Here is a 27912-nt window from a genome sequence, read left to right as displayed (position 1 = left end):
AAGCAATTAAAGAAACCAATTAACAGCTTATTGGCCCCAAAAGTGGGAATAAAATATGAATTCTTAAGTGAGGAAATTGCATGCCTGGATAATTCCTAATTATTTCTACGTTATTGGAATTGTCTTCACTAGAATATTGATTATTTACCTACCATTGATTATTCACCTAACGCTATGTAAAAACCTGCATTACCGACGGTTTATAAAGTCGGAATGACTGATCTTAATTCACTGCTTCTAGAGTTATCCAGATATATATAGCATATATTTGTATACATCACCGCTGTAAATAGAATTCCAGTCCAGCTGTGTGAAATGCTTAAGAAAGACGCAGAGTCTTGTGCCTTCCCCTGCGCACTGCGGCTGTTTTCTCCTCTGAATCCCGTGTTTCAATCGAAAAAACCTGAGTAAATTCCGTCGTCATTGCAGTCTGAGGGATCGCCAGGTGCCATTCACTCATCAAGAGCATCACCATGGCATCATCACCGGTTTTAAATCCGGTGAGTACTCCGAATTAATCTCATTGTGATTTTTTTGTAAATCAATATTGATATCAATCGGTTTTATTTTGATTTTAATTGTTACAAGTGAAGTTGATGACTTGTTTGTGGCCTTATTGCGATGGCATTGGAATTATTGTGCCGTTACGGTGGCATGTTAAATGCCAGCCTTACTGTCATCGTCTGTAATTTCTCGATGTAAAGATTGATAGAAAAATGTAGACTTAATGTGTCGCTTGTTCTTTTCTTCATTTTTCTCGCTTAGAGAAAATGAGAAATAGAAAAATTGTTATTGAGATTAATTTGATTAAAATGGGATTATCGTGAAGCTCTTGTCAAGGGCGTGAGGATGAAGATGGGGATCAAAGTGTTTTTATCGAGGTCAGATGGTTATCGTAACTTAAAGAGAATTTTGATTTTTGGAGAATTGATTTTTCTAAAGAAAACTTTATGAGTTATGGGCGGACATATTTTATAGATCAGTTTATTTAGGTTTTCTTGGTGTCATAAACACTGATCGCTCAAGGCCATAGTCGAAATACCTCTCTTCATGCTCCCCAGTGAATAACGGAGAAATTATAAAAGTTATTTTGTGATAAAATTGAAGGATTGAGGATTTCTCGTTTATTTCTGCTGGGGATATCTCTGGACAGAAGGGATTTAAAAAAAAAAGTCATAGGATCTTGTTTGAGAAATATTATTAATCGCATTCCTGAACGTTCGTCTCACGTAGAAAAATGGTGGAAACTCAATTAAGAAAATGATAATTAAATTCCCAGGAAATTCCATATGTGGGAGCGGTAGAGGGAGGGCTCACGCCCGGAAAAATGGTGAAGATCCAGGGAAAAATACCCCCAGAGGCTGTTCGGTTCGCCATTAACTACCAATTGGGCCCCAATTTAAATCCGCGTGATGACATTGCAATTCACTTGTCACCTCGCTTTACCGACGGTTTCATCACTCGAAACCACATTCAATCAATGTCCTGGGGGCCTGAGGAGAATGGTGGACCCCTCGTCATTCAGCCGGGCCAAGAGTTTGAGGTGATTCTACTCTGTGAACCCCTTCAGTACAAAATCGCCATCAACGGGCGTCACTTCACTGAATTTGGACATCGTCTGCCTTATCAGAAGGTCACTCATCTTGTCATAGATGGAGATGTCGAGGTCACAAGCATCTCGTACGAGAGCATTGGGGCTCCTAGGTCACCAAGAATGGCAGGCGCTCCTGACGTTCCTGCTGCTGATTTTGGACCCCCTGGTGGGTTTTGTGGAATATTTTTTAAAAGAATGGCTTTAGGGAAAAAGGGGTCGAAAAAAATGAGGTTTACGTTTGGTTTTGATTTATTCATCAGGTCCAGGTGGATTGTATCCAACGCTGAACCCTCAGCCTCCCTCAACACCCTCTGGGGGTTACGGTCCCGGCCCTGGAGGCTATGGACCCCCTGGTGGCCCTGGAGGCTATAATTCACCCAATAAATCTTATGGTTATCAACCTGGCTACGAAAAAGCTGAAGAAGAAGATGCATTCGGTGGTTGTTTAGACAAAGTTGGTCTTGCTCTGGGAGGACTCGTCGCTGCTGGAGGTGTTGCTGCTGCCATGCATGCCTACAACGTAATTATTTCTCCAATGATAAATATAATTCTAGGAAATATGAATTATTTAATATTTATTATCCACGGTAACGAGAAATAATAGTCAATAATTTTAGTGATAATTATTTGTAAACGATTGCGTCTGATTGCAGAAGAGAAAGGAGCACGACAAAGAGACAGAGCATGAGAAGGTCGAGAGCTCAAAAACTGAGAGCGAAGGAGGAGGGCTAAATCTGGGTGCCCTGGGTACAGCTCTCGCTAGTAGTCTGGTCTCCAATGCTCTATCTGGTGACACAAGACAACAGCCGGGTTATCCATCCCAGGGAGGGGGCGATGTACTGGGCTCAATTCTTGGAGCACTTGGTAATTACGCCACTTATTTGACGTGTTCCTGACTCTGATAACTTCCATCTGATGGGTTTTTAACTCGAAGATTGTCGAGGATTGGGAAATCTCGTCTGATGATGTCATCGGTGTGATATGCCTCATTAAGAACGGTTGTGATTGGTGATAATGGGAATTCGAGGCAATTATGTCAATTTTCCATCATTTTAGCCCAAGTTTTATGAAGATTTTGTTCAGCGAAAATTTAGTTAATGGCAACGAAAGAATAGATAAGTTAATTTTAAAGAGAAACATATCTTTTTAAAGTACAATATAAAGGAAGTTGATAGTTGTTTGAATGAGAATGATGGCAATAACTTCTCAATGATGATTGAGGCAGTGACATTAATTTTCCGGCCTTCTAATCAATATTTAACGGCTTTATTAATGGAAGAAAACATTAGACAGCGAATAAGAACAGGAGGAGCGAATTTCCAACAGAAATGTTTTTATTTCTAATTGACTCATGATCAGAGCATTCATTAGATTGGAGTTTTTGAAGCGATGACACCGTAGAAAATTTCCGATTTTTTAAAATAATCTTTGCCATTTATTTAAAAAAACTTTTTTAAATATTGACGGTCAGTCGGACTCGACCGAACGTTAGTGCGACCCTTGCTTAGTTTGTTCATTACAACAATACCACATAAATCATCAACTGCACGATATCATCAGTGGATGGCCATGAAACGTGTGGTGATAAGCTACTAAATATTGGAATATCAATCATGATATTTTTTTTTCTTTTCATGATCAGGTGGCGGTGGTGGCTCTCATCAGCCAAATTACCCACCCCCACAACAAGCCGACCCCCTGGGAGGTCTTGGATCGATCCTCGGTGGTGTCCTTGGAGGTGGGGGAGGCCATCAACAGCCAGCTTATCAACCCAGTGGTGGATACACACAGCCTGGATATAATCAAGGTTCAGCTGGCTCTGACCTACTCAGTGGTATTGGGGGTGCTCTCTTCAGCTCTGCGATAGACAGTCTGAGCAAAAGAGTGAGTAGCAAAGTGAGGGCTGACAAGCAGAGAAAAATCTAAAACGTCTCCCTTAATTTTTTTATTTTCTCATGCTTTGACTCTCGTTTACCTAAGGGAATACTCTGCATGATGTTTGATGCTTTTAACACAGCTGGAGCTTTTTGAAAATTTGTTGAACGTTGAATATATTTTTGGGATGATTTTTTCTTAATTTATTTTATAATTATATTCTCTTATTCCATGTTTTATTTTGGATTTTAATTAGTTGAATTGGTGGAGTGAGGAAGGGTTTTGAAAAATAAGTGAAAGAGAATGAAAATTCTTTTTATTGTATGGCACATGTTTTATTTATTATAATTCGCTTTTTTTACGCTTTATGATTTTATATTTTCAATACTGGAGGCAAACGCTGTACTGCACGATCCACTGATTTTTCACTAGTGCGTAATGAATTAATAGTTTGAGCTTATTTTGTAGAATATGATGAAATAAATCAATTTAACGCTATTCTCTTGCTTGTTACTTTCTTGTTGCTGAAAATTTTTATAAGAAAAAATTGATTCTTTCCTTTGATTTGGATCCTCTCACTGGGAACTTGAGATCAATAAATATTCTGATGTGTCTAGAATTCTCACGGGGATGATCATCAATATTCTCCGCAACCACCGCCTCAGTATTCCCAGAATTATGGGCCACCGAGGAGTGATCCACCACCTCCACCCAAACCATCAAGCCCACCATCTTCCGGTGGTGGAAGATTGAGTGCTGCTGATATTTCCAAAGGGTTGGGGCTCGGCGACGATGAGGATTAAATTTCTCACAGCCTTCCCCCTTTTTTAAATTAATATCTAAAGAAATTTTTCTCGAGATTTCGAGACATTTAAAGGCCTTGCACAATTTACTCGAGAGTGAGCCAAAATGTTAATTATACAAGATATTTTTCAATTTTTAGTTCTCAGTAGGAATCTCAGGAAGAGATAACATACAAGAATAAGGTTTTTTGGCGGAGTCAGGGAGAATTTAAATAAATTGAGAAATCGATTTTTTGTAAATCGTTTTTTGAAGTTTTTCAAAATATAAATTTGGGGGAATCGGATATTTACATTAACATTAGAATAATAAATTGGAAATCAGTAGCCGGTATAATGGATTAATTCAATAACACAACACGAATAATATGTCGCTTGGAAATTAATAGCCAAATTTCCACCCAATAAATAAATAAATAAAATCAGCATGTCGACATGTCGATAATGTAAAGAAAGGGGTATATTTATAAATATCCCATTCAACTGCATGCATAACTAACCACTTTAAACATTATTATAATTGTTACGATTCTCGTAAGCTATTGATTATTTATTACGTGGTTTTTTCACACTTTAAGGAACATATTTAGAACAAATCCGGAAAAGCTTGATTATTTTTATTATTCCTGATGACGCCATACATACCTTAATAGTGAAATGGGAGAAAAAAATTATTTCGAAAGAATGCTTCCATTTGGGAGAAAAAATAATTATCTCTTGTCGACTATTATTTATTTGCTTCGTGAAGCATTAGATCTGATTATTTATCAATAATTGCTGAAGTAATTGCTGAACATCAAGCACGTGTTCATCTTAGAAGGATTAATCGTATATTTTTATAAATATTTTGTGGCCTTAAGAGAGCATAAATCACTGGAGATCGTTGTTTATGGACATAGTTTATTTAAAATTAATATATGCTGTTAGAAAAGTCTAGGAGAAGGGCGGAAATATGGCACAATGAGAGAAATAAATTGATAATTACTTCATGATGAATCAACTGTTCTAAAAAAAAACAACTTTTGTGATGTTTAATCTTGATCTAGACACTCCTTTGATGACGTAGGTTCTATGACTATGCCGTCTCTTCTCTGAAAATCAATACAAAAGCGACTCACATTTTTTATAAAATCGTTACTACAGACTCGAAACATTGATTTATACAACGAAAAGTGGGTGGATGTGCTAATATGATTGCTATGAACGAACATTGCGTTAATAGCTCAACTTATCCCCATATTTCAACAGTTGGCAAATGTTTGTGTCTATTTACATCTGAATCAGCCATCAGTGCCTCCAAAGCCTCCTTCTGCCTTCGTCTGAAGAATCCGAGTTTGACAAGAGCGAATATCACAAGTGCTAGCAGAACAATTCCAACCACAACAGAACTAGCAATTACCCAAGTGGCAACTGGAGCTGCAACAGGTGTTCCCAGGAATTGAGTGCTAATAAGGGTGGAATTCGCCCCCATTCCAGACGTTTCACTAGCTCGCGAGGGGTGAGTAATCATCACTGATCCATTTGATACGAAATATATGATGTCTTTCGAAGCCGCAAAATCATCTGTCACATGAAAAATATTTTGTTCTAATTATTTCGTCAATCCAATTGATCGTCATTGTTGTTCAAATGATCATTAACTCACCAGTAACGTCTCTCAACAACAAATCAATCGTTAATTTCAATTCTGCGATTAGAGAGGAATTAGCAGATTCTTTTGGCACGTCCATGGAGCACGTGACATTGACACAATCAATTTCATTATTATCGCAAGTGAGAAATAACGCACGCTTTCTCAAAGATGCGTCCACAGACTTGGTGAAATTACTCAACTCCCCCGTGATAATTTTCTTCTCATTCACTCCAATTTTTTCCACTTTGCAAACGTAGTCATTGTCATTTGGATTCGTTGAATCAAAAAATTTCAAAGTCGTCGCATTGATTTTCGCTATTTCAATTATTTCATTTTTGGATTTTCTAAAGTGCGTGGGCACGAGGATAATGAGAATAGCTTGTTGAATCGGAGTTATTCCCAGTTTTTGAACTCCATAAATGTGATCGAACTGAATAAAATCGATTTTGTTGTCCTCGGAGGTGCTGAAGTAGGAATAATAACTGTCTTTGGCTTGTCTGAAATTCATTTGAGATGATCAAACATTATTTAGTTGGAATTTTCATCATTCTTTACAGAAAAAATGATGACAAACCCAGTGATGTTGAGGGCACTGTCGATGACCAGGTGAATAATCAAATTATTAATTTCGTTCTCATCATTATCGTTTATGCTCTCGGTCGACAGTCTAGTGGGCACAGATATTGAGTCTGTGTATAATTCTGATTCAGTCTTGAGTTGACTCATGTCTAATTCTAGTGTTAGAGTGGTCTTGAAAAAAAAAGTCAATTACTCATTTTATGTTTAACCTTTCACTTCCATTTGCAAATTGCTTTATAATTCTATCCAATTATTTTTTCTATGTATAAAATGCATTGGTATTATGCATTTTATAAATGAAGGCAGTTCTAACTTTTGCTTATACAAACATAAAAGTATTTAACTAGAGAAAAAATAATAAAAATCAATGGACAATGGATTTCGTGGATTACCTGCTGTCGAAATGGATTTCCAAGTGCACAAACCAATTCAACAGATCCGTTGACCACTGGTGTCTCCTTGCAATCAGCAAAAGGAGTAGAAGGTATGCTAGACAGGGCAATGAATTCGGATAAGAGGACATGTGCCTTAGCCTCATAGGCAGGTTCACCATAATTCCTGATGTCTATGGAAACCTTCACTATCTTCTCTCTTCCCATAATGTAGTTATTGCTATCTCCAAGGGAAGTGGAAACTTTTGACGTTAGGTTGGAATGACAAATGTTGTCGGGACCACAATCAAGATCGAAATTTACTCGAAGAGATGCCTCGGTTATCGAAATTTTTCTATTGATTATGGGACATCTCTTACAGAAGCCTGAAGCTGGTTCTTCATTCATCAGTGTCAGGGACACGGAAATGTCAAGTGGTTTGGTTTTCATTCCTCTCTCCAAAATTATTGGAATGTCGTTGCACATTTTAGTGTTGTAGCGGAGAACATCTTCGAGGTCATAGGTTCCGTTAGTAATGGAATGTGTAGCCAGCCTCGCTCGGTGAAGGGTCTCATCCAGTTTGAAGATTCGCATTACTCCTGCAACAGGAATGTTCATCAGCATGAAATCAAAAAAATCTTGAGAACTTGGAAAAATCACAGAAAACTCGATTGCAATTGCAATTATACTTTTGTTGCAATTAAATTATCGTTTTGGTTTTCAAAGCAAAAAATTGTAATGAGTGTCTTCTGTCAAAATGAATGCTAAAAAATGTAGGAGATATAGAACAGAGTAAAATCGAAGCCGTGGAAAAATTCTTTGACGATCGAAAGAATAAGTAGTTGAGGAGAATATTCTTCATGACTTACTCATAGTCTCAGGTACACTTTGGCCATCGTAATACCCACAGAATCTAATAAAAAAATTGGTAGTAGAACTATTGAGCTTCGTAGAGTCGACGGAATTCAAGCTAATATTCACTTTGACAACTGGTTGAGCTCGAAAGAGCACCGCATGGCCAGATCTGTAAGCCCCAACAGCAATATCAGGATAACCATTTCCATCAACATCTCTCGGTTCAGAAATGGCCATTCCAAAGCCTCTCAGACTGCCCAAATCCCTGCCGAGGATTTTTTGACTTGGCTCTGTCGACAAACCGTAACGACCACCGTTGAAAATATAAACAGCGCCGGATTCATCCTCATACGGTGCCCCAACAGCAACATCACCATAGCCATCGTGATCCAGGTCACCTAGACATACCACGCTCGATCCAAATCGAACTCCCTCGAATTTTCCATCGATTGAAGTCCTGTCGAAGCCCTGAATCATAAGAACGTCTTATTCAACTCAAGTCCGATGTATCAACATCATTGAGTATGACAATTCCAAATAAATTATTCACCAATTGAACAATTATTATCAAAAACATAGGTGAACCGCAGGTTAATAATAATATAATTACATTTGAATTTCTTCTCGCTGAAATAACATAAATTCGCCCCTCGTCTCCGTTTCTGCTCCACGATGGAGCTCCAACGATTAAATTATCTCTCCCATCATTATCAACATCGCAGGACGTCACTGAAGCACCGAAATACTCTCCCACCTGTCCTCCTCGGATTATCATCGGTTTTTTCACCGACTTATTGCCATTGAATCGAAATATCAAGACTGATCCCATTACGTCCTTCGTTCGAGGGGCCGATGCAACGTACCATCTCTCTTTTCTGTTTGCGTCGAAGTAGAAACCAGACGTCACACTGTACCCTGAAACCAAAGAAATAGCTCTACGTCTGCTATTTTTATTGAAAAAATTAGTGAAAATAATCTCACCAATCACAGCTTCCCCAGCACCCTCGACATCCTTAGGTACAACTGACTCAATCCTCCCGTTTTCATTCCTTGAAAACAGGACAATATTACCCGCAGACTCGTGATAACCAGGTGCTCCGGTTGTGACCCAATGCTTGCCCTGTTCGTCGGTAAATTCGTACACTGAAAATCCCATCATCCCCATCGCTCGCAGATTGTAGCTCTCACCCCGATCATCGAATGCTACCTGATCATTGCGACCCGCAAACACGTTTACTATCGAATCCACAGTTCTTTGAAATGCACGGGAATTATTTGCAACCGTGTAATAACACAGTCCATTCTCGTAGTAATATTTAGCAATAACGTTTTTCCATTGTGGCGCACAAACCTGTGGAACGAAAAAATGTAGAGATGGCGATAACTGTAATGTAGCCAGAGTATTGCGTGGACACGTCCGGTGATTAGAAGTAGTCATTCTAAATAATATAAGAAAGCCAAGAATTTTCCCGATTTGTCTACACAAATTTCTAGAGGTTCTAGATGATGTTTCTGGTGATTTAAAATCCTAGAAAAAAATTTCCAAATTTGTGGAAATAAATTAAATTTTTGCTAATTTTTTTTCGCGCGTCACATTTTGTTTTGCAATCAAAAGGTTCTGATCTTTTCATATTCCTTTCAATAATAGAAAAGAATGGAATAAAAAAACTTCGATAAATTGTTAATTCCTCTCAAGTTTCTAGATCTGCGTAATTTTTTTGGAAATTGTAAATCCATGATGAATTTGCGGGAAATTCTGCAGTTCCTTGTCCTTTATTCGTCAATCGATGACCCAAATATTTAAAAACAAAACTCATCAGCTAGTATTCCATTAATTTCCGAAATATCCACCCAGCCCCCAAATAACGAAGATAAAATCAATTTCTGATGGATAAAAACGACAAACCACAACTCCAGGGGTCGTGTTATTCTCCACAGAAATGGCAGCTCCAATCCAGGCCCCATCGAGTCTTTGATTGACATCAGTAAGCCCCTTCACTCTTCCATTTCGGGCCTCACTAAGCACCCACTCTTTGCATGTCCCATCAAAATGGCAATGATACACAGCTCCCGGTTCCTGAATTCTCCCTAATCTACTGACATTGGCCCTGGGTGCGCCCACGAGCACCACAGGATCAGAGCTGCTGGGATAAAGTGCCACTGCGTAACCAAAATAACTTTTCCGGTTGTCATTCCCCCGCCCAGGATCACTAAACACAACTGTTCCCTTGATATCGATGTTATATCCCCAGGATTTACCCCAAAAAATGACGAATATGAGTGCGAAAAACCAAGAGAAATTCCCACGAAAACGTAGCATCCTTCGAAATGATGGGAATAGTGATAAACTTCAGGAACTATAAGGAATGATTGGTCGCGTCGTTGGGAAAGGAATACCCAGCCGGAAGGATGTGGCCCGGAGAAACCCAGAACGACATTCAGAGAGGGGTATAGTCGTAGTGGTAATAACAGGGCACAGACGTCAGAGATAAACGGATGAACGTGCCGTTAAGACTGTTCAGTGTTACACTGCAGAAACAAAATCACAACAATATAATATTTTTGACGATGATATGATAGCTATTTATTCTGGAGGGTGACTCCAGGGGTGGGACGGGATTTCGAGGAAAGGATCACCTGAAAGAGTTTCTGTTTTTTACAGTTCTTTATGTACAAAAAAAGATCAAAATAAATTACAAATGATGTGGTATATGAAGGAAGATACAAAATATATACATATAAAATAAGATGGAATTAGAAAAAACATTAACATGAAGATTTATCTGGGGTATCCCATGACAAGTCGTTCAGAGGGTTTTCTGGGGGACCCTTTTGTCAGGAGCTATTTTGACTCAAGATCTTTCACATAAACAAATCATAGTTTACTGGTGAAAAAAATAGTCAAAGTACTTGGATATCCTTAAATAGAAACCATCTAAGAATTAATTAAAGTTTGGTTAATAGCGATCAAGATGCTGTTTTGATGAGGTCGTCTCGAGGGGCACCTCATTGTTTTCCTGCGAATGAATAGACAAGTGAACAATTTTATTCGTCCTTTTTCATTGAGTAATTATCAGATATTGATATTTACGTCAGAGTCAGCCTTCAATGCCTCCAATTCTTCTTTATGTTTCCTATTGAAAAATCCCAGTTTTATCAAAGCGAATATCAGAAGGGCCAGTAAAAGAATTCCGACGAGTACAGAGACGACAATTATCCAGATTGTTACTTGAGCAGCAGCAGCAGTCTCCAGGAATTTAGTTACAACCAGGGTTGACTTTGCCCCCATTTCAGAGGTTTCACTGACTTGTGAAGGGTGAGTTATCATCACTGATCCCTTTGATACGAAGTATATAATGTCTTTCGAAGCTGTTATATCATCTGTCACGTAAAAAGTATATTTTTAAAATTTATTTCGTGCATCCAATTGATCGTTATTCTTATTCAATTAATTATTGACTCACCAGGGATGTCTCTCAACAACAAATCAATCGTTAATTGTAATTCCGCAATTGCAGAGGGAGTGACAGATTCTTTTGGAACGTCCATGAGACACGTGACATTGACACAATCAATTGCATCATTATCGCAGTTGAGAAACAACGCACGATTCCTCAAAGAAGCGTCCACAGAATGAGTGAAATTACTCGACTCCTTCGTGATAATTTTCTTCTCATTCACTCCAATTCTTTCCATTTTGCAAACATAGTCGTTGTCATTTCGATTCGTTGAATCAAAAAATTTCAGGGTCGTTGCGTTTATCTTCGCTATTTCGATTATTTCATTTTCTGATTTTCTCAAGTGCGTGGGCACGAGAACAATTAGAATAGCTTGTTGAATCGGAGTTATTCCCAGCTTTTGGACTCCATAAATGTGATTGAACTGGATAACATCGAGTTTTGTATCCCCTGAGGGGTTCAAGTACGAGTAAATACTCTGTTCTGCCTTTCTGGAATTCAATTCAAGCAATAAAAAAAAAATAAACCTCCCATATGAGGGAATTTTTATCGGGGAGAGTATGACGTACCCGGTGATGTCGACGTTCGCCTCCATCGCAAGATTAATAACCAAATTGTCACTTCCTCTTTCATGATTAACATTCGTACTCTGGGTTGTGAGATGAATCGGCACTTGTATCGAGCTTGAATAGTGCTCTGACTCAACTTCAACTTGACTCATGGATAATTCGAGTACCAGTGTTGTCTGAAGCAGGAAAAATATTATCAAAAATTGAGTCACCACCTCAAATAATTTTTTTCTGCATCAGTCTTTCAATTGAAAGTAAATTTACTCAGATTTCTCTAGGAAGACATTCATCGAAGCGAAAAAAAAATCCAGAAAAATGTTTTCACTCGTTTAATTTTTCCGTTACCCAGGACTAGACTAGACTAGACTAGGAGAGACTATTTAATGTTCTGAAATTACCTGGAGACGGAGTGGATTTCCGATGCCACAAACCACCTCGACAGATCCATTGATCAAGTGAGTCTCCTCACAGCTGGCGGGTAGACTTGCCAAAGAGAGGAAATCCGGTAAAGTTACATGCACCTGAGTCTCATAAGCAGCCTCTCCGTGATTTTCAACATCGATGGACACTTTCACCGTCTTTTCCCCTCCTATGATGTATCGATTTCCTTTTCCGAGAGATGTGGAGACGTGTAAAGTCAAATTTGACAAACAAACGTTATCAGAGCCGCAGTCGACATCGAAGGGAAGACGCACGGTGTCTTCAATCTTTGAACGATATTTGTTGAGGGTAACAGATGTATCCATCAGAGTCACGGATGCAGAAATGTCGATTGGATTTGTTTTCGTTCCATCCTGAATGGGATTCAATGGTGAAAATTGAGGGCAAAGAATATTTTAATGGGGAAATATCTAAAAAATTTTCTTATAAAAATATATTATTATCAATTTCCTTTATTTCTTTTCTTAATTTTGTATGTTGCTATTACCGTGAGAATTATGGGAATGTCCGTGCAAATTTCCCGTCCATAACGAAGGAGACCTTCAAATTCATAATCTCCATTTTTACCTGAGAGCGTATCAAGTCGCGCTCGATGATGAGCCTCATCCAACCTAAATATTCTCTTGACCCCTTGAAAAAAAAAATTTTCAATGGATACATATCTAGTGAAACAGAATTTCTTTTATGACTTACTCAAAGTGTCAGGTGCTCTATGACCATCGTAATATCCACAAGATCTAACAGAAAATTTGGTGGTATTACTATTGAGTCTCGCCGATTCTACGTAATTCAAACTAATTTTCACTTCAACGACTGATTGAGCTCGAAAGAGCACAGCGTGGCCAGATCTGTAAGCCCCAACAGCAATATCAGGATAACCATTTCCATCGACATCCCTGGGTTCAGAAATAGCAATTCCGAAGCCACTCAACCTGCCAAAATCCTTACCGAGGATCTTTTGACTTGGCTCTGTGATTAACCCATAACGACCACCGTTGAAAATATAAACAGCGCCGGATTTATCCTCATAGGGTGCCCCCACAGCAACATCTCCATAGCCATCATGATCCAGGTCACCTAGACATACAACGCTCGATCCAAATCGACCTCCTTCGAATTTTCCATCGATCGAAGTCCTGTCGAAGCCCTGAATTATAAGAACAAATTATTCACCAATGATATTGTCATTACGACAGATATTGTTGACTTCGTTAATTTTTCTGCATTATTATTACCATAAAAATTTATTCAGAGAGAAGCATTGAGGTTTTACTAGTCGGGCGCTCATGAAGCACAAAAAGCACTAATTGTTGTAGTGCTAATAGAAATAGACTTACATTTCCGTTTCTCCTCGCTGAAATAACATAAATTCTCCCCTCGTCTCCATTCATGCTCCAGGATGGAGCACCAACGATCAAATCATCTCTCCCGTCGTTATCGACATCGCAGGAAGTTAGTGAGGCCCCGAAGTACTCACCACTCTGTGTGCCTGTGACGATCTTCACTCCTCTGAAAGGATGATTGCCGTCATACTGGAAAATTTCTATTTTTCCCTTGAGGTCATTAGTCTGAGGGGCTGAGGCGACGTACCACCTCCTCTTATCGTCGAAATAAAATCCCGACGTCACACTGTACCCTGAAACAAATCCCTCAAGCTCATTCATTATCGTGGGAGACTCACAGTTGATTTTCTCTTCAAACAATTACCACTTAATTGAGTATTTTCATCGAACTTCTCAGATATCAATGAACTAAGTCTCCCTGGTTTATTCTCGGAAATCATCACTGGAGTTCCTGTCCAGGCATAGCACCCTGGAGCTCCCACCATAGCATCCCAAATGGGTTCGTCCGAAAATTGGTGAATGGAAAATCCCAATTCTCCCATCGCAAAATAATTGTAACGAAATTCTCCATCTGTCACCTGTCGCCGAGGAAACGCCAATTCCGTAATGAACTTTTGGACGGGTTTTTGGAAGGCACTGGATGAATTGGCAACCGTATAGTAACAGATTCCATTCATGAACGGAGCGCCCCACAGAATATTTTTCCATCTTGGAGCGCAAACCTTCAAAGATAAATCAAAGAAGTCGTGAATATCGTTACAAGTGCTGAAAAGGAATTTTTCACTCAACAGCACAAGAAAATAAAAATGTCAATCGACTCCATAAAACGATAAATAATCAAATGAGATGATGACGAGTGTTTTTAACGTACCACAACTCTGGGCTGCGATTTATTCTCCACAGAAATCGTAGCGCCAATCCAGGACTCATCGAGCATCTGATTAATCCCTTCGATTCCATGAAGTTCACCATTTCTGGAGCTATCGAGTGGCCACTCTTTGCAGTAGCCAGTCAACCGACAATAATAAACAGCCCCGGGTTCTCTTATTCCCAATAATCTACTGATATTCGCCCTGGGCGCACCAATGATCACCAGAGGATCAGCAGGGTTCGCGTAAAGAGCCACGGAATATCCAAAGTAACTTCCCTTTCTGTAGAATCCTGCATTGGGATCACTGAAGAGAATTGCACTTGTTGTATCCAAATTGTATGCACCAATTTCAACACAAGAGATCAATAAAATTGTCGAAATCTTCACTGTCCAGTGGATCATGTTTATTCACAAGAATTTACAGAGATGTGTTTGAAAGAAACTTGAGAGACTGAAGGTAATACAATGCTAATGCATTGGGATACTAGGATTGAAATGAGCTGTTCAATCGGCGCAGGAAGGATGTGAGTCTTGCCGAACATCAAAGGCTTACATCATTGAACACTGACTATGTTTACAGAGAAGAGAGCGTCATTAAATAAGTCAGGTCTGGTGCTGTCATAATATACCACTTGCCTTTGAGTGTCGATGACACATCAAGGGGGTGAGGGGAGGGGAACGTCAATGAATCATTAAAATTAAGATACGACGATTTTATTCGCAATTTATTTTAAACGAATGAATTCAGTAGCGAAGCGGCAGGTTTCCAATCAACATCTTCAGATGTAATGGACATTGCAAAATTTTTATAGCATAATTGTCGATTATTTGCTTGTACAAGTCTTTTTTTATTACCATTGGATTTTTTCTATTTTTGTCATTCCCATTTCTTTTAATAGCCAAACTAAAGGATGCTGGGATAACACCTCAGTCATTTTTGTCTACTGGTTGCTGCATTAACATGTAATATTTGCAATAACTGGTGCAGGTCAATCCTGATCGAGGCACTCCCTCGAGGATGAAGTTTCGATGACCATACCTCCTTTCTTCTGGAAACAAAAAAATATCTTTTCTACCGTATATCAGGCGATTTCAATGAGTCATGATTTAGTGCACACTTATAACTATGTTAATGTCGTTCTTGTAAACATTAGATGAAGAGTCAAACAATGAGAAATGAATAATTCAAGTTGCTGAATCCGTTGGCAAATGTTTATATGCACTTACATCAGAGTCTGCCTTTAGTTCCTCCAATTCCTCTTTGTGTTTTCTCTTGAAGAATCCTAGTTTGATAAGAGCAAATATCACAAGTGCCAGCAGAAGTATTCCCACGAGCACGGAGACAGGAATTACCCAGCTAGCTACTGGAGCTGCAACGGGAGTGCCCAAAAATTTAGTCCCGACGAAGGTTGACTTTGCCCGCATTCCAGATGGTCCACTAGCTCGCGATGGATGAGTTATCATCACTGATCCGTTTGATACGAAGTATATAATGTCTTTCGAAGTCTTAAAGTCATCTGTCCCAGGAAAAATGTATTTTTTAATATTATTTTGTCAAACCAATTCATCGGCATTCTTATTCAATTAATTATTGACTCACTAGGAATGTCTCTTAACAACAAATCAATCGTTAATTTTAATTCTGCGATTACAGAGGGATTAACCGATTCTTTTGGCACGTCCATGAGACATGTGACATTGACACAATCAATTGCCTCACTATCGCAGTTGAGAAACAACGCGCGATTCCTCAAAGAAGCATCCACAGACTTGGTGAAATTACTCAACTGGCCTGTGAGCATTTTCTTCTCTTTCACTCCGACTTTTTCTATTTTGCAGATGTAATCATTGTTATTTCGATTCGTTGAATCAAAAAACGTCAGAGTCGTCGCGTTTATCTTCGCTATTTCGATTATTTCATTTTCTGATTTTCTCAAGTGTGTGGGGACGAGAACAATCAGAACAGCTTGCTGAATCGGAGTTATTCCCAGCTTTTGGACTCCATAAATATGATCGAAATGAATAACATCGATTTTTTTCTCCTCGGAGGCACTGAAGTACGAATAAGATGGCTCCTTCGCTTGTCTGAAATTAATTTCACTCAATCAGATGTTATTCATTGGCAGTTTTGATTTTCTACATTGTGACGTACCCCTTAATATCGACGGTGGCGTCGATCGCAATGTTAATAATTACGCTGTCAATCTCTTTTTTTTCGTTTATATTTTCACTTTGAGTTGTGAGTCTTATGGGTATTTCTATCGAGTCTGAATAAAGCTCTGACTCGGCTTGAATCTGACGCATGGATATTTCCAGTGTCAACGTAGCCTGAAGTAAGAAAAAATTCATGAAAACTTGAATGGATTAATTAATTAATACCCTAATAGTCTTGAGTATTCATGAGCGTTAAAATTTTGCGTTAAAAAAATTCCATAATTTTTCCATTAGACCTAATTTTACGGGAATACCTGATGTCTCAACGGATTCTCCACGTTCCAGATCACCTCTACAGATCCATTCGGCAAAAAATGCTCATCACATTTGACAGGTTTCCTTGCTAAGGAGAGAAATTCAGGTAAAAATATATGTAGACGAGTGTCGTAGGCAGGCTCCTGATGATTTCGAAGCTCGATCGAAATATTCACAGTTTTTGCACCTCCAAGGACGTATTTGTTTCCTTTTCCAAGACTTGTGGATATGTTTGTCGTTAAATTGGAGTGGCAGATATCGTCTGGCCCGCAGTCGAGTGCGAAGTTGAGGGAAACTGTGTGCATGATTATTGAACCCTCCGGCCTGATTGTCACAGTGTCATTCATCAGGATTAGTGATGTGGATATGACGATGGGATAGGTTTTAGATTCTTCCTGAATTGAGAATGAATTACAAAGGGCTTTATGACGATTAACTTATCGTCAAAGATTCTTTCACCCACCTTCAGATGTACCTCAACATCATCGCAAGTGTTCTTTCCATACTGAAGAATGCCTTCGAGCTCATAAGTCCCGTTAGGAGTCGGCTGGGTATCAAGTCTAGCCCGATGATGCGCCTCATCTACTCTGAAAGTTTTCTTTACCCCTGAAAAAAATGCGAGGGCAGAGATTCAATGTTTCAGGATAATTTGAAAGGCAGAAAAAACAACAAATTGCGACAAAACATTTTTCGTTGCTTACACAGATGCTGAGGCGTTCGGTATCCATCGTAATATCCACAGAATCTAATAGAAAACTTGGGAGTGTTACTATTGAGTCTTACAGAGTCGACGTAATTCAAACTAATATTCACTCTAACGACTGGCTGAGCTTGAAAGAGCACAGCGTGGCCAGATTTGTGTGCCCCAACAGCAACATCAGGATAACCATTTCCATCGACATCTCTGGGTTCAGAAATGGCCATTCCAAAGCCACTCAACCCGCCAAAATCCCTGCCAAGGATCTTTTGACTTGGTTCTCTGGACAAACCGTAACGACCACCGTTGAAAATATAAACAGCGCCGGATTTATCCTCATAGGGTGCCCCCACAGCAACATCTCCATAGCCATCGTGATCCAGGTCACCAAGACATACAACGATTGATCCAAATCGAGCTCCCTCGAATTTCCCATTGATGGAAGTCGTGTCAAAGCCCTGAATCATAAGAAAAAATTATTCCACTTGAATTTGAGACGACATTCATTCTTCGACTGTTAATAAAAATAAAGCTACATTTGAATTTCTTCTCGCTGAAATAATATAAATTCGTCCCTCGTCTTCATTCAGAGTCCACGATGGAGCACCAACAATCAAATCATCCCTCCCATCATTATCAACATCACAGGAAGTCACTGACGCTCCGAAGTACTCTCCATATTGCATGCCCATAACAACCTTCACTTCCTGTAGAAAATTGTTCTGTTTCCCGTACTGGAAAATTTCGATTTTTCCAAACATCTCATCGACTTGAGGGGCCGAGGCGACGTACCATCTTCTCTTGTCATCGAAGTAGAATCCAGATGTTACGCTGTACCCTAAAATGACGAGGATCAGTCCATCGAGGTGTGCAGTCTCTCCACAAAATTTATTTGAGTCATTACCTCGGTATGTATACCAATAAGGACGTGCCCTGGGTATCGATGTACTCCATTCCCCCAGACGATTTTCAGAAACCAACAGGGGAACTCCGGACCAGCCCCAGCAACCGGGTGCTCCTATCATGATGTTCCATGCAGACTGGTCTGAAAATTCATGGAGAGAAAATCCCATGGTGGCCACTTCGAAGATCCATCGTGACTGTTTTGTTGGATCTGTCAAATCTGTTATAAATTTGCTTACAGGTTTTTCAAAATCATTTACAGACTTTGCAATTGTGTAATAACAAATGCCGTTCATTTTTTGGTAATAGTTATTCTGCTCAGCCCAGTTGTTGGTGCCCTGGCGAACATTTTTCCATCTTGGAGCACAAACCTTCAAAAGTAAAAAAGAATAAAATAGTGATAGTAATAATAATAAATGTCCATAAATATGTCTGATGGATCAGCGAAATCGAGAACGCATCACATTCATTTCCAAAATAGCTGATGTATGTAATATAATATTTGTAGTATAAGAAACCTTTACAGTGTCTCTCACTTTAAATAACGATAATAATAGTTATCGAATAATTTTTGTTCATGTGACTTTGATGCATGTAAAAGGCGCAATAAAATAGTTAAAACACTTGGCTATCAGTGACTGTTTCAATTTTCCATTTGTCTCCTTAGCAAGAAACCAATTGAAACTCCAGTCGACTCAATAAGACGATAATTAATCAAATGAGATGATGGTACGAGTGTTTTTGACGTACCACAACTCTGGGCTGCAGTTTATTTTCCACAGAAACAGTAGCACCGATCCAGGACTCATCGAGCATCTGATTGATCCCTTCAATGTTATGAAGTCCCCCATTTCTGGAGTTATCGAGTGGCCACTCTTTGCAGTAACCACTTAGTCGACAATAATAAACAGCCCCAGGTTCTCTGATTCCCAATAATCTGCTGACATTCGCCCTGGGCGCACCAACGATCACCACAGGATCAGAAGGGTTCGCATAGAGTGCCACAGAGAATCCAAAGTAACTTTCTCTACTGTTAAATTTTTCATTGGGATCACTGAAAACAACGGCGCGTTTTGTATCCAAATTGTAAGCACCAATTTCAAAGCAAGAGATCAATAAAATTATGGAAATATTCACTGCCCAGTCGAGCATTTTTATTCGATATGTACCAGCTCATTGACTGGCGAGGGAAATTGTGGAGACACTGTACAACAGACTGTTTTTACGAGAATGAGGAAATGTTCCAAACTAACTTTACTGCGAAGGAAGAACAGGAGGATTTGAGGCTGAAGAGAGGATGTGGTTATCAGAAAACCGCAGGATTATATTTTTTGACAAGAAATTCGCTATTTTCTGCCAGTCATTCGTCAATAGTCAGTTATTTTTTATTCTTCAAATGATTTATTCAATTATTCAATCAATAAATGACGTATAAATATATAATCACTTAACCAACGGGTAGCAGTAATAAAAAAAATCATGTATCGCCATTAAACAATCCAAAGTGACACGAATCAATTAAATATGGAACACTCAGGCATGCACACGAGATGATTCACATGTTCATTGAGTTTATGATAATTACTTCGTGCTAGGGTAATTAATCCAGTTGACTAATCACAATTCCCTCAGACTTTTTTTTTCACACAATAAAATGAAGAGGTAAACCTAACAAAAGTCTTCAAATCCATTGAATTATGCCAATCATCACTTAAACAAAGCAATATCAACTTATTTTTTAATTAATCGTTAATTGGCAAGTGAACTCTACTATATATGAAAGAAAAAGAATTATAAAACAGGTAATGGAAGTTGTAACGAATAGTCAGCAGTGTAGCAATAGAGCTAGAAAATCGTCACATATTTCCTTATGAATCCATTAGTTTTCATTCACTGTCCACTTCGGAAATACATTTCAATAAATCTGTAAGGTAATTTATCGCTCGAATAAAATAAATCTAATTATCCATGGTTACTGATATTTACAATGTACTTATTAAACCTCCTCGAAAATCTCGAAATTTTCTCTCCATCTTTTGCAATATGTCCTAATCCAGGAGTTTAATCGATAAACTCAAAGAGACTTTTTTGAAGTCCTTCAAGTTCTTCACAAAAAATGTTTTCTCTGACATATCTCAAAATCGCTTTCTATCGGAAATATCCTCAAAGAAGGGCAGGGCGAGACCCGTCCCTGTCCCCTCTTCCATATTTTTCATTCAAATGAAAAAAAACATTTGAATGAAAAGCATCACCAATTACTTCTTCCAGAGTTTCAATTTCACTTCAATCTGATAATGTTCGATAAACAAAAATTGAGTAAATAATCAATCATTATGACCTTCTTATTCAGAAGAATCACTGGCACTCTCCTCCTGCCTGGCCCTCTTCCTGTACCCCCTCCGGGTCAAGTCGACTCTTTTTCTGAACCTCTCTATACTCCGAAGACTCCTGTCATCGGAGCTTTCTCCATTGCCATTGCACGTGGACCTCTCCAAAGTTGAAAGTCCAGATTGAATGCCACTATCAGGTGTTGGAGGTACCTTCCTGACCCTTTTCAGTGGTGTCACATCGTTGCTACCACCATTGACGAGATTTTCATGCTCCTCACCTGGGTTTTTGCATCTGCCAGGACGTTTATTGGATCCAGAGCCATCAGCGCTGGTCCGCTCCTTCACTGGAATTCCCTCGTCGCTGCTGATGTTGGAGGGGCCAGAATCATTATCCTCAGTCAATTTACGGGACCACCTGGTGCCTTTGGAGCTGACTCCAGTGCTAGTGCTGGGTTGGGTCGTGTCGACAATTTCATCTCCATCATTTTTCCGCCGATTTGGACCTGTGAGGCTATCTAAATCGCTGTCAGAGTCGCTTTGATTTGTCAGGGTTGAGCATTTCTTTCTTATTTTACTCCTGCAGTCCGATATTCTAGTCTGCTTTCGTTTTACCCCTTTCAGCTGAAGTTTTAGGGTGGGTTTTGGAGGTGGAGAGCTCTCATCTGTGTCACTAATAGATCCTGAGTTATCCTTGGATTTGTTGGAGGGTTTTTGGATTCTGCTGGCTATTGCCTCGTTCTCCAGGGCTGCCAAGCGTAGAAGTTTAGCTCGACAGCTCCGAATTAATTTCGTTATGCGGTTTGGGGGATCGAAGGGGCGCTCTGGGGCCACTCCACCTCTGGATGGGTTTCTTGAGCAAGTCTTTGTACCCATGACACTTCGCATTAAATTGGTGTCTGAGGCTGTTGAGTCTGAAGCGAATGAATTTTTTTTCAGAAAAAAATCATAAATTAGAAGTCAACATTAAGGGTAATTTTTTAAAATAGTTCATACTCATACATGATAGTACATTCAGGAAAATGAATAATCGGTGGTGAAAAGTTTTCAAGTAAAATCATGAATGAAATTATGTGTGGGGAATGTTTGAGGAAAATAATGTTCTTTACCATCAGAATCGGTTCCATTATGTTGTCGTTCATTAGAGGGAGTGTTTTCAGAGTCACTTGTGCGATTCAGGGGGTTATCCTCAGCCGCCCAACCCTCAATCTCGCGCTGAACTAGGGAATCGAAGAAGGCCATCATTCTGGGGTCCTCTTTTGTCGACTGGTGGCTGTAATCGTGGGTCATTATCTGACCACTTTGGAGGACCAAGCGGAGATACTCTTCATGAGTAAAAACACGTCGTTGTTTCTCAAGTCTCCCAGCGGATTGCTGAGAAATCGAATTATTTCATTGATTTAATTCATTCATCAATCAATTTTTCTTGCTGTTCAGGACCGTCTATGTTTCGCCGTGTAATTTAAAACTGATTTGTTGTCATTACGAGCTCACAAAATGTTTACAGTACTTGAATAATTCCATGAGTCGGATGAAAGACGGAGAAATGTTGGGAATATTTATTTTTAATAATTTTTACACTCACCTTGAGTCCGCCCATGGATCCCTTCCCAAGTGAGAATGGACTCCACACTTTAATGATTTTCTCAACCCCAGAAGACGCGAGAATACAGTGCCTGGGATTATATCGAACGTGATTGACTATCGATCGGTGCCCACGTAATACCATGTGAGCATACTTCACCCAGGTCACATCGTCCTTTGGTATTTTCCACACGTAGAGATTGAAGTCGTCAGAGCCTATAATAGAGCATAAAAATATGACCTTTTTCCTTTCACATTTATTATGAAAGTTCACGTAGATTTATCAAATGCAATGAAATAGTAAAAATATGCGATGGTGATTGGAAAAATACCTGACAGAACGTAAGACTCGTCTCGCCCAGCGAAACAACAGGACTTCATGGTGCAGCTGTTGTAGTATCCAGGCTGATCAAAATGACACAGAACAGTGGGTGAATCAACCCCATATAAAACAGGGGGTAATCTACGTTTCAATGCCAGCAATCTCGTTCCAGCCGAGTTGAACCTAACATTCATGCAACTTTGAGTTGGTCCATCGAATCCGTAGCGCAAAACAGGCCTGAAAAAACGGAAGAAATTACTATATAATAAACCCATGGTCGCATGACTGAATATCAAACCCCAATTGTTTAGAAATAAAAAATGAACGGAAGAAAAATATAATTTCCAAATCCTCCATTCACCCCTTGGAAGTCTGATTCCCAACTTACTCCAGAGGTTTCCTAACGTCCCACAGGCTGACCCCCTCTTCAGCATTCGCAGTGGCCAGTTTCCTTGGCTCCACAGGATTGAACATGACCGAATGAAAAGGCGTCTTGTATTGAGCCAAGCACAAGCATTCATGTCCACCAGGTACCCTGACATCATAAATCAGAACTCTTCCATCGTCACAAGCACTCGAGAAAACGTCATCATTGGACGGATGAATGCTCAGTCCATACACTGGTTTGTCATGTAAAAAAACATCCACAGGATTACCAGTCACCAGGTCATGGACAATAACCTGATCATCGTTTCCAGCTGAGAATATTTTGGAGTTGCTACTGTTATATCCGAGACAAAAGATATTGCTGCCATGCTGTCCCCGCATGGCCATGGGTTGTCCAACCCCCTCGAGGGCTTGCTGGACCTTCCATACGAGCACTCGCCTGTCATCACCACCAGAAACAATTAAATCTCCATCTTTGAGGAACTCAATGGCATTAACACAACCATAATGAGATAGCAAATCCTTCCTGAACAGGTTTTTCGATTTGTCAAGTCTTTCGTCGACTAGACGTTTGCAATAGTTCACTTTGTCGTCAATTTGACGCGAGAGGAAGCAGCCTATGGGGTTAGAATAAGACGTTCTTTCTGCTTTCCTCATGGTGATCGCGAGACAAACGTAATTATAATTAGAATATTTGATTGTAGGGTTAAATTGAGTGAGAAGGCTTCGCCTGAACTTTTCTCATGATTTTTTTTCCTCTGATGGTTGGTGGAAAACTGATGGCACTGATGAGTTTTGTAGATGTTTATTGCGGGCTGCGAGGGATCAGGGCCAATCGAAACATTTCACGCACGTTTTAACCAGTTTTTCCAGGAGTTTGTGACCACCTAGGAAGTTTCGAAGACTTTGGCAGACGCAACAGAAGATAACTGGAAGGGAACCGACACGACAGTGATCAGCTGATCGACGTTGTTTCGGATGCGGTTGTACAACGTGAGAGGAACGAGTTTGTTGTGGTTATGGACAAAACGGAGCGAGTGATTCGAGCGGAGATTTCATGAGAATATGAATACAAGTATGATGTTGAATATGCATTCAAAAAATTTATGGGAGGACTGAGTGATATCGATAGCATTTCTCTGGGAAATTGTATTGCTTTGTGGGTGATTATATTGGCGAATTTTCCAGTTGTTTCTGTAGAAAATTTTATTACTCTTTGACGAATTCTAAAGACAAATTTCTTGGGGCTATTTTTATCTCAACATATGTTGTCCTCTTTTAAAATACAAATTGCGAAACGAAAAAAGTTGTCAATGTCAACATTATATGTTTATTATAATGAAATCATCCACTGTTTGGAGAGGGGGAGGGTCTACCACGTGTCGATTTAACATGGAATATATTTTAGTGTATTTATGTTTTTGAAGTATCTTCATTAATTCTCGTAGATTTAGAGATTTTTAATTATTGACAGTAGTCGAATTGTTATTTAAAAACATCTCCTCTTCCTATTACCACAGAGATGGCAGATTCTGGAAGTGCTGTACGAAAAATACTCTTCACCGGTCCACCAGGTAATCTCATGGTCCTTTGTCACCCCTTATTGTCGACAAAGATAGCAATTGTAATGCCTCGGTTTCAAGAAACTGGTAAAATTATTTATGAAGCAATTTTCACCCAGAAAAATTTTGCGTTTTCATTTTAGGTATTGGAAAGACTACCCTCTGTAGAAAAATAATTTCGATGTTGATTGCCTGTGATGTGAAAACTACCGGTTTTTATACTGAAGAAGTGAGATCAAAAGATCGTAAGAGAATCGGTTTTGATATTTCGACACTCGACCAAATTGAGACAAGAGGGATTTTAGCTCGCATTGAGTAAGCCCTTATTTCCGGTTCTCAAAATTACAAAATTAATGTTAATTCGCGTAAATTCATGTTTCAGTTCTGCATTGAATGGAAAATCTCCATCGAAACTGCGAGTAGGCCCTTATCAAGTGTTCATCGATGATTTTCAGAAGATCGCAATTCCAGCATTAAATTCCACATCCGTCAGTACCAGAAAGTCTTTATTTATCTAAACGAATGAAGAAGAGAAGAATTCAAGAGACGACCTGATTAAACATAATTGTTAATCGTTCATAACTGGTATTGATTGTTGAATAATTGTTGATAATTCATTCCTTCATCTTCAGGACGTTCTTGTGATCGATGAAATTGGAAAGATGGAGTTATTGAGTAAATCTTTCCACGAGCTCGTGGAGAATTTATTCTTTGGCAAAGACGATCAACTTCAGAGGATCATAATCGCGACTATCCCAGCGAGGGATCGAGAACCACAACGACACTCGAAATTCTTCGATAAATTTTATGACGATCGAAGTTGTCAGGTCATCGAAGTGAATCGGGGAAACCGGGAGGACTTGGCAAAAGAAATATTTCATAAGATTCAAGATATGTTAAAGATAAAATAAGACACTTTATTACGTCTACAATAAAGTTGAGATTATTGACAGTTATAACAGAAACGAATTTTTATTTTATTTATTTTATTTCACGATGTACACTCCAAACTCGAAATCTTACTTTAACAATTATTGACTTCAAGTGGATGTTTGAATATTTAAAAAAAATAGGTGATGAGATAATGTCATTATTTATTTTTATTTGTATTACTGAATGATAACTCTATTAGTGTAATTTAGGATTATCAGATTATCTGAAAATCTTAATGAGCCAGTCGAATGCTGGGAATTTCACAAAAGAATGGAAATTGTATATTACAGTTCACGTCATCCATTTCCCCTCCTTTTAATAGAGTACCACAGTGTTGGACCCCACCTCCATTATCTGGTTGTCCACCCCAAAGATTACTCCATTTTGTGTATCCGTATTTGTGAAGCGAATCGCCTAGAACTGTCACCCACTCACCCTCGGCAAATAGATCGTGAATACCAATGAATGCTTGGTCCTCGCGCGTCACATTCCTCATGGGTCCAGATTGTTTAAATAAATCGAGTAATACCTAAAAAATCATTTGGTTAAAAATATTGTTCAGAAGGACAAGACTAAATGAATTTTTTTTTAACCGAAAAGACACTCTATCGCATCTATAACTTATTAACTCGCAGTTAATATGGCCGGCTAACTTGAGGTCACGGTTCATTTAATTAAAAAAATTTCAATCATAATTTTAATAATTACAACGTGCGTTCTGCCTCGTTTAAAATATTAAAGCGGAACAGGCGTTTTACGCGCATATGATTTTCCATGCGTGTTATAATAGATAAACCTTACGGTTTCGCATGTCTATTAATTGCTACCTCAATTATAATACAGAGAAAATCAATCATTTGAATAAAGTTTTTCAAAATTCTTTTTATATCATTTTCTACCTTTATTTTGGTTCTTCATTTCTTTCTTTTCATATGACAGATTTTTCTCGTGTTCACTAAAAAAACCTCTACATATTTTCGATTTTTTAGAACTATATTCTTGAGTCTGAAGTTTCACTTTTAATTTTGATATAACAGAACTCGAATTATTGCTAAGGATATCGCAAATATATGAATAATGCGATAGGTTTATTCTTTGATGCGGATGCGGAAAAACATATCTCTGACATATTTTCTCTTAAATTCTGTCAGTTCAGAGACAGAGGGTATTCAATGAACCAATGCATCCACTCTTATCTATTCCCTCATTATGGTATTAGATTAATATTTACTTGTTCTTCTGCAACGGAATCAATGACTGCCAAATGCCCTCCTTCTTCCATGCACACTTTCCTGGCATTATTAAATGTAGCACCTCGAGTATGTAATTTATGTGCACCGACACCCACTGTGTAGAAATAATCATCTCTTCTCTGTACATCGTGAGTGTTGAGATCACATGTGCAGGCCATTCCTTGGATCACCAGGTTACGCAGACCGGCAGAATTGACAGGACTCGTGCACGTCGGGAAAATTAATTGGGAAAGTCCATTATGATGGGTAAAATTTTGACAAGGTGGTGCTGACGTTGGTGGTGATGATGAAGTTGGGTCTTGGTAATGGAAATCTTCGGTCGTCGCGTTCTTTGTTGTATTGTTTACGGAGGCTGTCAAGACCATTGGAGTTGACAGGAGATAATACAGGGACATTATCTGAATAATTTGCTTCAGAGGCATTTTCAAAGGTACTTTTAAGAGGACCATCTTCACAATTTGAAAAAAAATTTTAATAATTCTACACGATGCTCTCGAAGCAAGTGTCCAATGCAAACTGATTGCTTCATAAGCTCTACGTTTTTGGCGAGCATAAGGCACAGGCCGTAAATATCCTCGTTCGACATGTGCTGCACAGTGGGCTGAGATTTTGAATAGAATTCCAGAGTCATGTGGACCATTGCCTCTCCCCCCTTGTCCTTCTCATTCTACTAACAAAGTGAGCACTGTTGTCGGACTACCTGAGCTTTTGTGCTGCCGTCCCTTTTTTTTTTTTAACTCCTGTAAAAAAATCATTGAGACAGTATGGCGAGTATTTCGGGGGACACTTCTCATTATTTTTAGGCTCAAAAAAATAAAATCCATCAATAGTTTATTGGTATTTGCATTATGTAGTTTATTACTGGATCGTGTGCGATATTTCCGAAAGATACAATGAAAGAAATTTTCGATGAAAATTCAAGTACGTTTTTTGAAAAAAATCCCAAAGCGCTAGTTGTGAAAAATCGAATGTTGTTGAAGGAAAACTTCTCGAAAATTCTCGTACAGTTTCTGGGGTTTCTGAAAATTTTCACAGAAGTCTGGAAAAAATGGGTTTTATGCCAATAAAATGTCAAGTATCCTGGAA

At 38.9% G+C, this 27912-nt stretch overlaps 6 protein-coding genes across 8 annotated transcripts; 2 read left to right on the top strand and 4 right to left on the bottom strand.

Annotated features, from left to right (window-relative positions):
• The first annotated feature begins 263 nt into the window (after positions 1–263).
• LOC135162861 (pro-resilin-like) lies at positions 264–5288 on the top strand. Its single transcript, XM_064121775.1, has 6 exons — positions 264–500; positions 1280–1760; positions 1855–2114; positions 2248–2458; positions 3237–3478; positions 4087–5288. Exons 1-6 carry the CDS (start codon positions 474–476, stop codon positions 4270–4272), a joined length of 1407 nt encoding a protein of 468 aa, XP_063977845.1. The 5' UTR covers positions 264–473; the 3' UTR covers positions 4273–5288.
• Positions 5081–14971, bottom strand: LOC135162618 (uncharacterized). The gene is made up of 21 exons (XM_064121268.1): positions 14390–14971; positions 13883–14240; positions 13513–13811; positions 12869–13322; positions 12663–12805; positions 12133–12528; positions 11735–11910; positions 11172–11656; positions 10799–11088; positions 10684–10724; positions 10618–10642; positions 10405–10490; positions 10189–10236; positions 9614–10055; positions 8689–9058; positions 8318–8622; positions 7722–8175; positions 6874–7451; positions 6477–6652; positions 5915–6399; positions 5081–5832 (listed from the first exon to the last, which is right to left on the bottom strand). The coding sequence occupies exons 1-21, from the start codon at positions 14789–14791 to the stop codon at positions 5498–5500; spliced, it is 6348 nt and encodes a 2115-aa protein (XP_063977338.1). The 5' UTR covers positions 14792–14971; the 3' UTR covers positions 5081–5497.
• A 203-nt stretch (positions 14972–15174) lies between these two features.
• Positions 15175–19737, bottom strand: LOC135162856 (integrin alpha-8-like). Of its 2 annotated transcripts, none has more exons than XM_064121769.1 (10): positions 19209–19737; positions 18460–18829; positions 18092–18393; positions 17560–18013; positions 17322–17464; positions 16858–17253; positions 16542–16717; positions 15990–16474; positions 15617–15906; positions 15175–15438 (listed from the first exon to the last, which is right to left on the bottom strand). In XM_064121769.1, the coding sequence occupies exons 1-10, from the start codon at positions 19608–19610 to the stop codon at positions 15379–15381; spliced, it is 3078 nt and encodes a 1025-aa protein (XP_063977839.1). In that variant the 5' UTR covers positions 19611–19737; the 3' UTR covers positions 15175–15378. The 2 variants fall into 2 exon arrangements, with proteins under 2 accessions (XP_063977839.1, XP_063977840.1); XM_064121770.1 differs by having other exon boundaries at positions 15175–15435.
• Positions 19738–19891: 154 nt separating this feature from the next.
• LOC135162858 (uncharacterized protein) lies at positions 19892–23814 on the bottom strand. Its single transcript, XM_064121773.1, has 5 exons — positions 23080–23814; positions 22702–22928; positions 22371–22585; positions 21895–22159; positions 19892–21699 (listed from the first exon to the last, which is right to left on the bottom strand). The coding sequence occupies exons 1-5, from the start codon at positions 23733–23735 to the stop codon at positions 20801–20803; spliced, it is 2262 nt and encodes a 753-aa protein (XP_063977843.1). The 5' UTR covers positions 23736–23814; the 3' UTR covers positions 19892–20800.
• On the top strand, positions 23813–25605 carry LOC135162864 (nucleoside-triphosphatase THEP1). 2 transcript variants are annotated; one of them, XM_064121779.1, is made up of 5 exons: positions 23813–24153; positions 24599–24652; positions 24784–24955; positions 25023–25128; positions 25273–25605. In XM_064121779.1, the coding sequence occupies exons 1-5, from the start codon at positions 24144–24146 to the stop codon at positions 25549–25551; spliced, it is 621 nt and encodes a 206-aa protein (XP_063977849.1). In that variant the 5' UTR covers positions 23813–24143; the 3' UTR covers positions 25552–25605. The 2 variants fall into 2 exon arrangements, with proteins under 2 accessions (XP_063977849.1, XP_063977850.1); XM_064121780.1 differs by lacking the exon at positions 23813–24153 and adding an exon at positions 24183–24487.
• LOC135162863 (hemolymph lipopolysaccharide-binding protein-like) lies at positions 25533–27565 on the bottom strand. The gene is made up of 2 exons (XM_064121778.1): positions 26805–27565; positions 25533–26102 (listed from the first exon to the last, which is right to left on the bottom strand). Exons 1-2 carry the CDS (start codon positions 27273–27275, stop codon positions 25806–25808), a joined length of 768 nt encoding a protein of 255 aa, XP_063977848.1. The 5' UTR covers positions 27276–27565; the 3' UTR covers positions 25533–25805.
• Between the last annotated feature and the right edge of the window lie 347 nt (positions 27566–27912).

Source organism: Diachasmimorpha longicaudata, chromosome 5 (genome assembly GCF_034640455.1).
Source record: "Diachasmimorpha longicaudata isolate KC_UGA_2023 chromosome 5, iyDiaLong2, whole genome shotgun sequence".
Classification (NCBI taxonomy): domain Eukaryota; kingdom Metazoa; phylum Arthropoda; class Insecta; order Hymenoptera; family Braconidae; genus Diachasmimorpha; species Diachasmimorpha longicaudata.
The sequence above is the reverse complement of the archived record's forward strand: the minus strand, read 5'-3'. Positions and strand labels throughout refer to the sequence as shown.

Excerpts from the sequence above, each read along its gene's own strand:
- LOC135162861 (XM_064121775.1), top strand. The coding sequence starts at position 474 with ATGGCATCATCACCGGTTTTAAATCCG. Across the intron at positions 501-1,279 it reads CATCACCGGTTTTAAATCCG|GAAATTCCATATGTGGGAGC; the intron begins GTGAGTACTCCG and ends TTAAATTCCCAG. Across the intron at positions 2,115-2,247 it reads CTGCCATGCATGCCTACAAC|AAGAGAAAGGAGCACGACAA; the intron begins GTAATTATTTCT and ends GTCTGATTGCAG.
- LOC135162618 (XM_064121268.1), bottom strand. The coding sequence starts at position 14,791 with ATGATCCACTGGACAGTGAAGATTTCGACAATTTTATTGATCTCTTGT. Across the intron at positions 8,623-8,688 it reads TGCTGGGGAAGCTGTGATTG|GGTACAGTGTGACGTCTGGT; the intron begins GTGAGATTATTT and ends CTTTGGTTTCAG. Across the intron at positions 8,176-8,317 it reads CAGCGAGAAGAAATTCAAAT|GGCTTCGACAGGACTTCAAT; the intron begins GTAATTATATTA and ends CTTATGATTCAG.
- LOC135162856 (XM_064121769.1), bottom strand. The coding sequence starts at position 19,610 with ATGCTCGACTGGGCAGTGAATATTTCCATAATTTTATTGATCTCTTGC. Across the intron at positions 18,394-18,459 it reads TTATTGGTATACATACCGAG|GGTACAGCGTAACATCTGGA; the intron begins GTAATGACTCAA and ends TCGTCATTTTAG. Across the intron at positions 15,439-15,616 it reads AACTAAAGGCAGACTCTGAT|AAGAAAGGAGGTATGGTCAT; the intron begins GTAAGTGCATAT and ends TTTTGTTTCCAG.
- LOC135162858 (XM_064121773.1), bottom strand. The coding sequence starts at position 23,735 with ATGAGGAAAGCAGAAAGAACGTCTTATTCTAACCCCATAGGCTGCTTC. Across the intron at positions 22,929-23,079 it reads GACGTTAGGAAACCTCTGGA|GCCTGTTTTGCGCTACGGAT; the intron begins GTAAGTTGGGAA and ends CCGTTTTTTCAG. Across the intron at positions 21,700-21,894 it reads TAATGGAACCGATTCTGATG|ACTCAACAGCCTCAGACACC; the intron begins GTAAAGAACATT and ends CATTCGCTTCAG.
- LOC135162864 (XM_064121779.1), top strand. Across the intron at positions 24,956-25,022 it reads GGGATTTTAGCTCGCATTGA|TTCTGCATTGAATGGAAAAT; the intron begins GTAAGCCCTTAT and ends TTCATGTTTCAG. Across the intron at positions 25,129-25,272 it reads CAGCATTAAATTCCACATCC|GACGTTCTTGTGATCGATGA; the intron begins GTCAGTACCAGA and ends CTTCATCTTCAG.
- LOC135162863 (XM_064121778.1), bottom strand. The coding sequence starts at position 27,275 with ATGGTCCTCTTAAAAGTACCTTTGAAAATGCCTCTGAAGCAAATTATT. Across the intron at positions 26,103-26,804 it reads ATTCCGTTGCAGAAGAACAA|GTATTACTCGATTTATTTAA; the intron begins GTAAATATTAAT and ends ATGATTTTTTAG.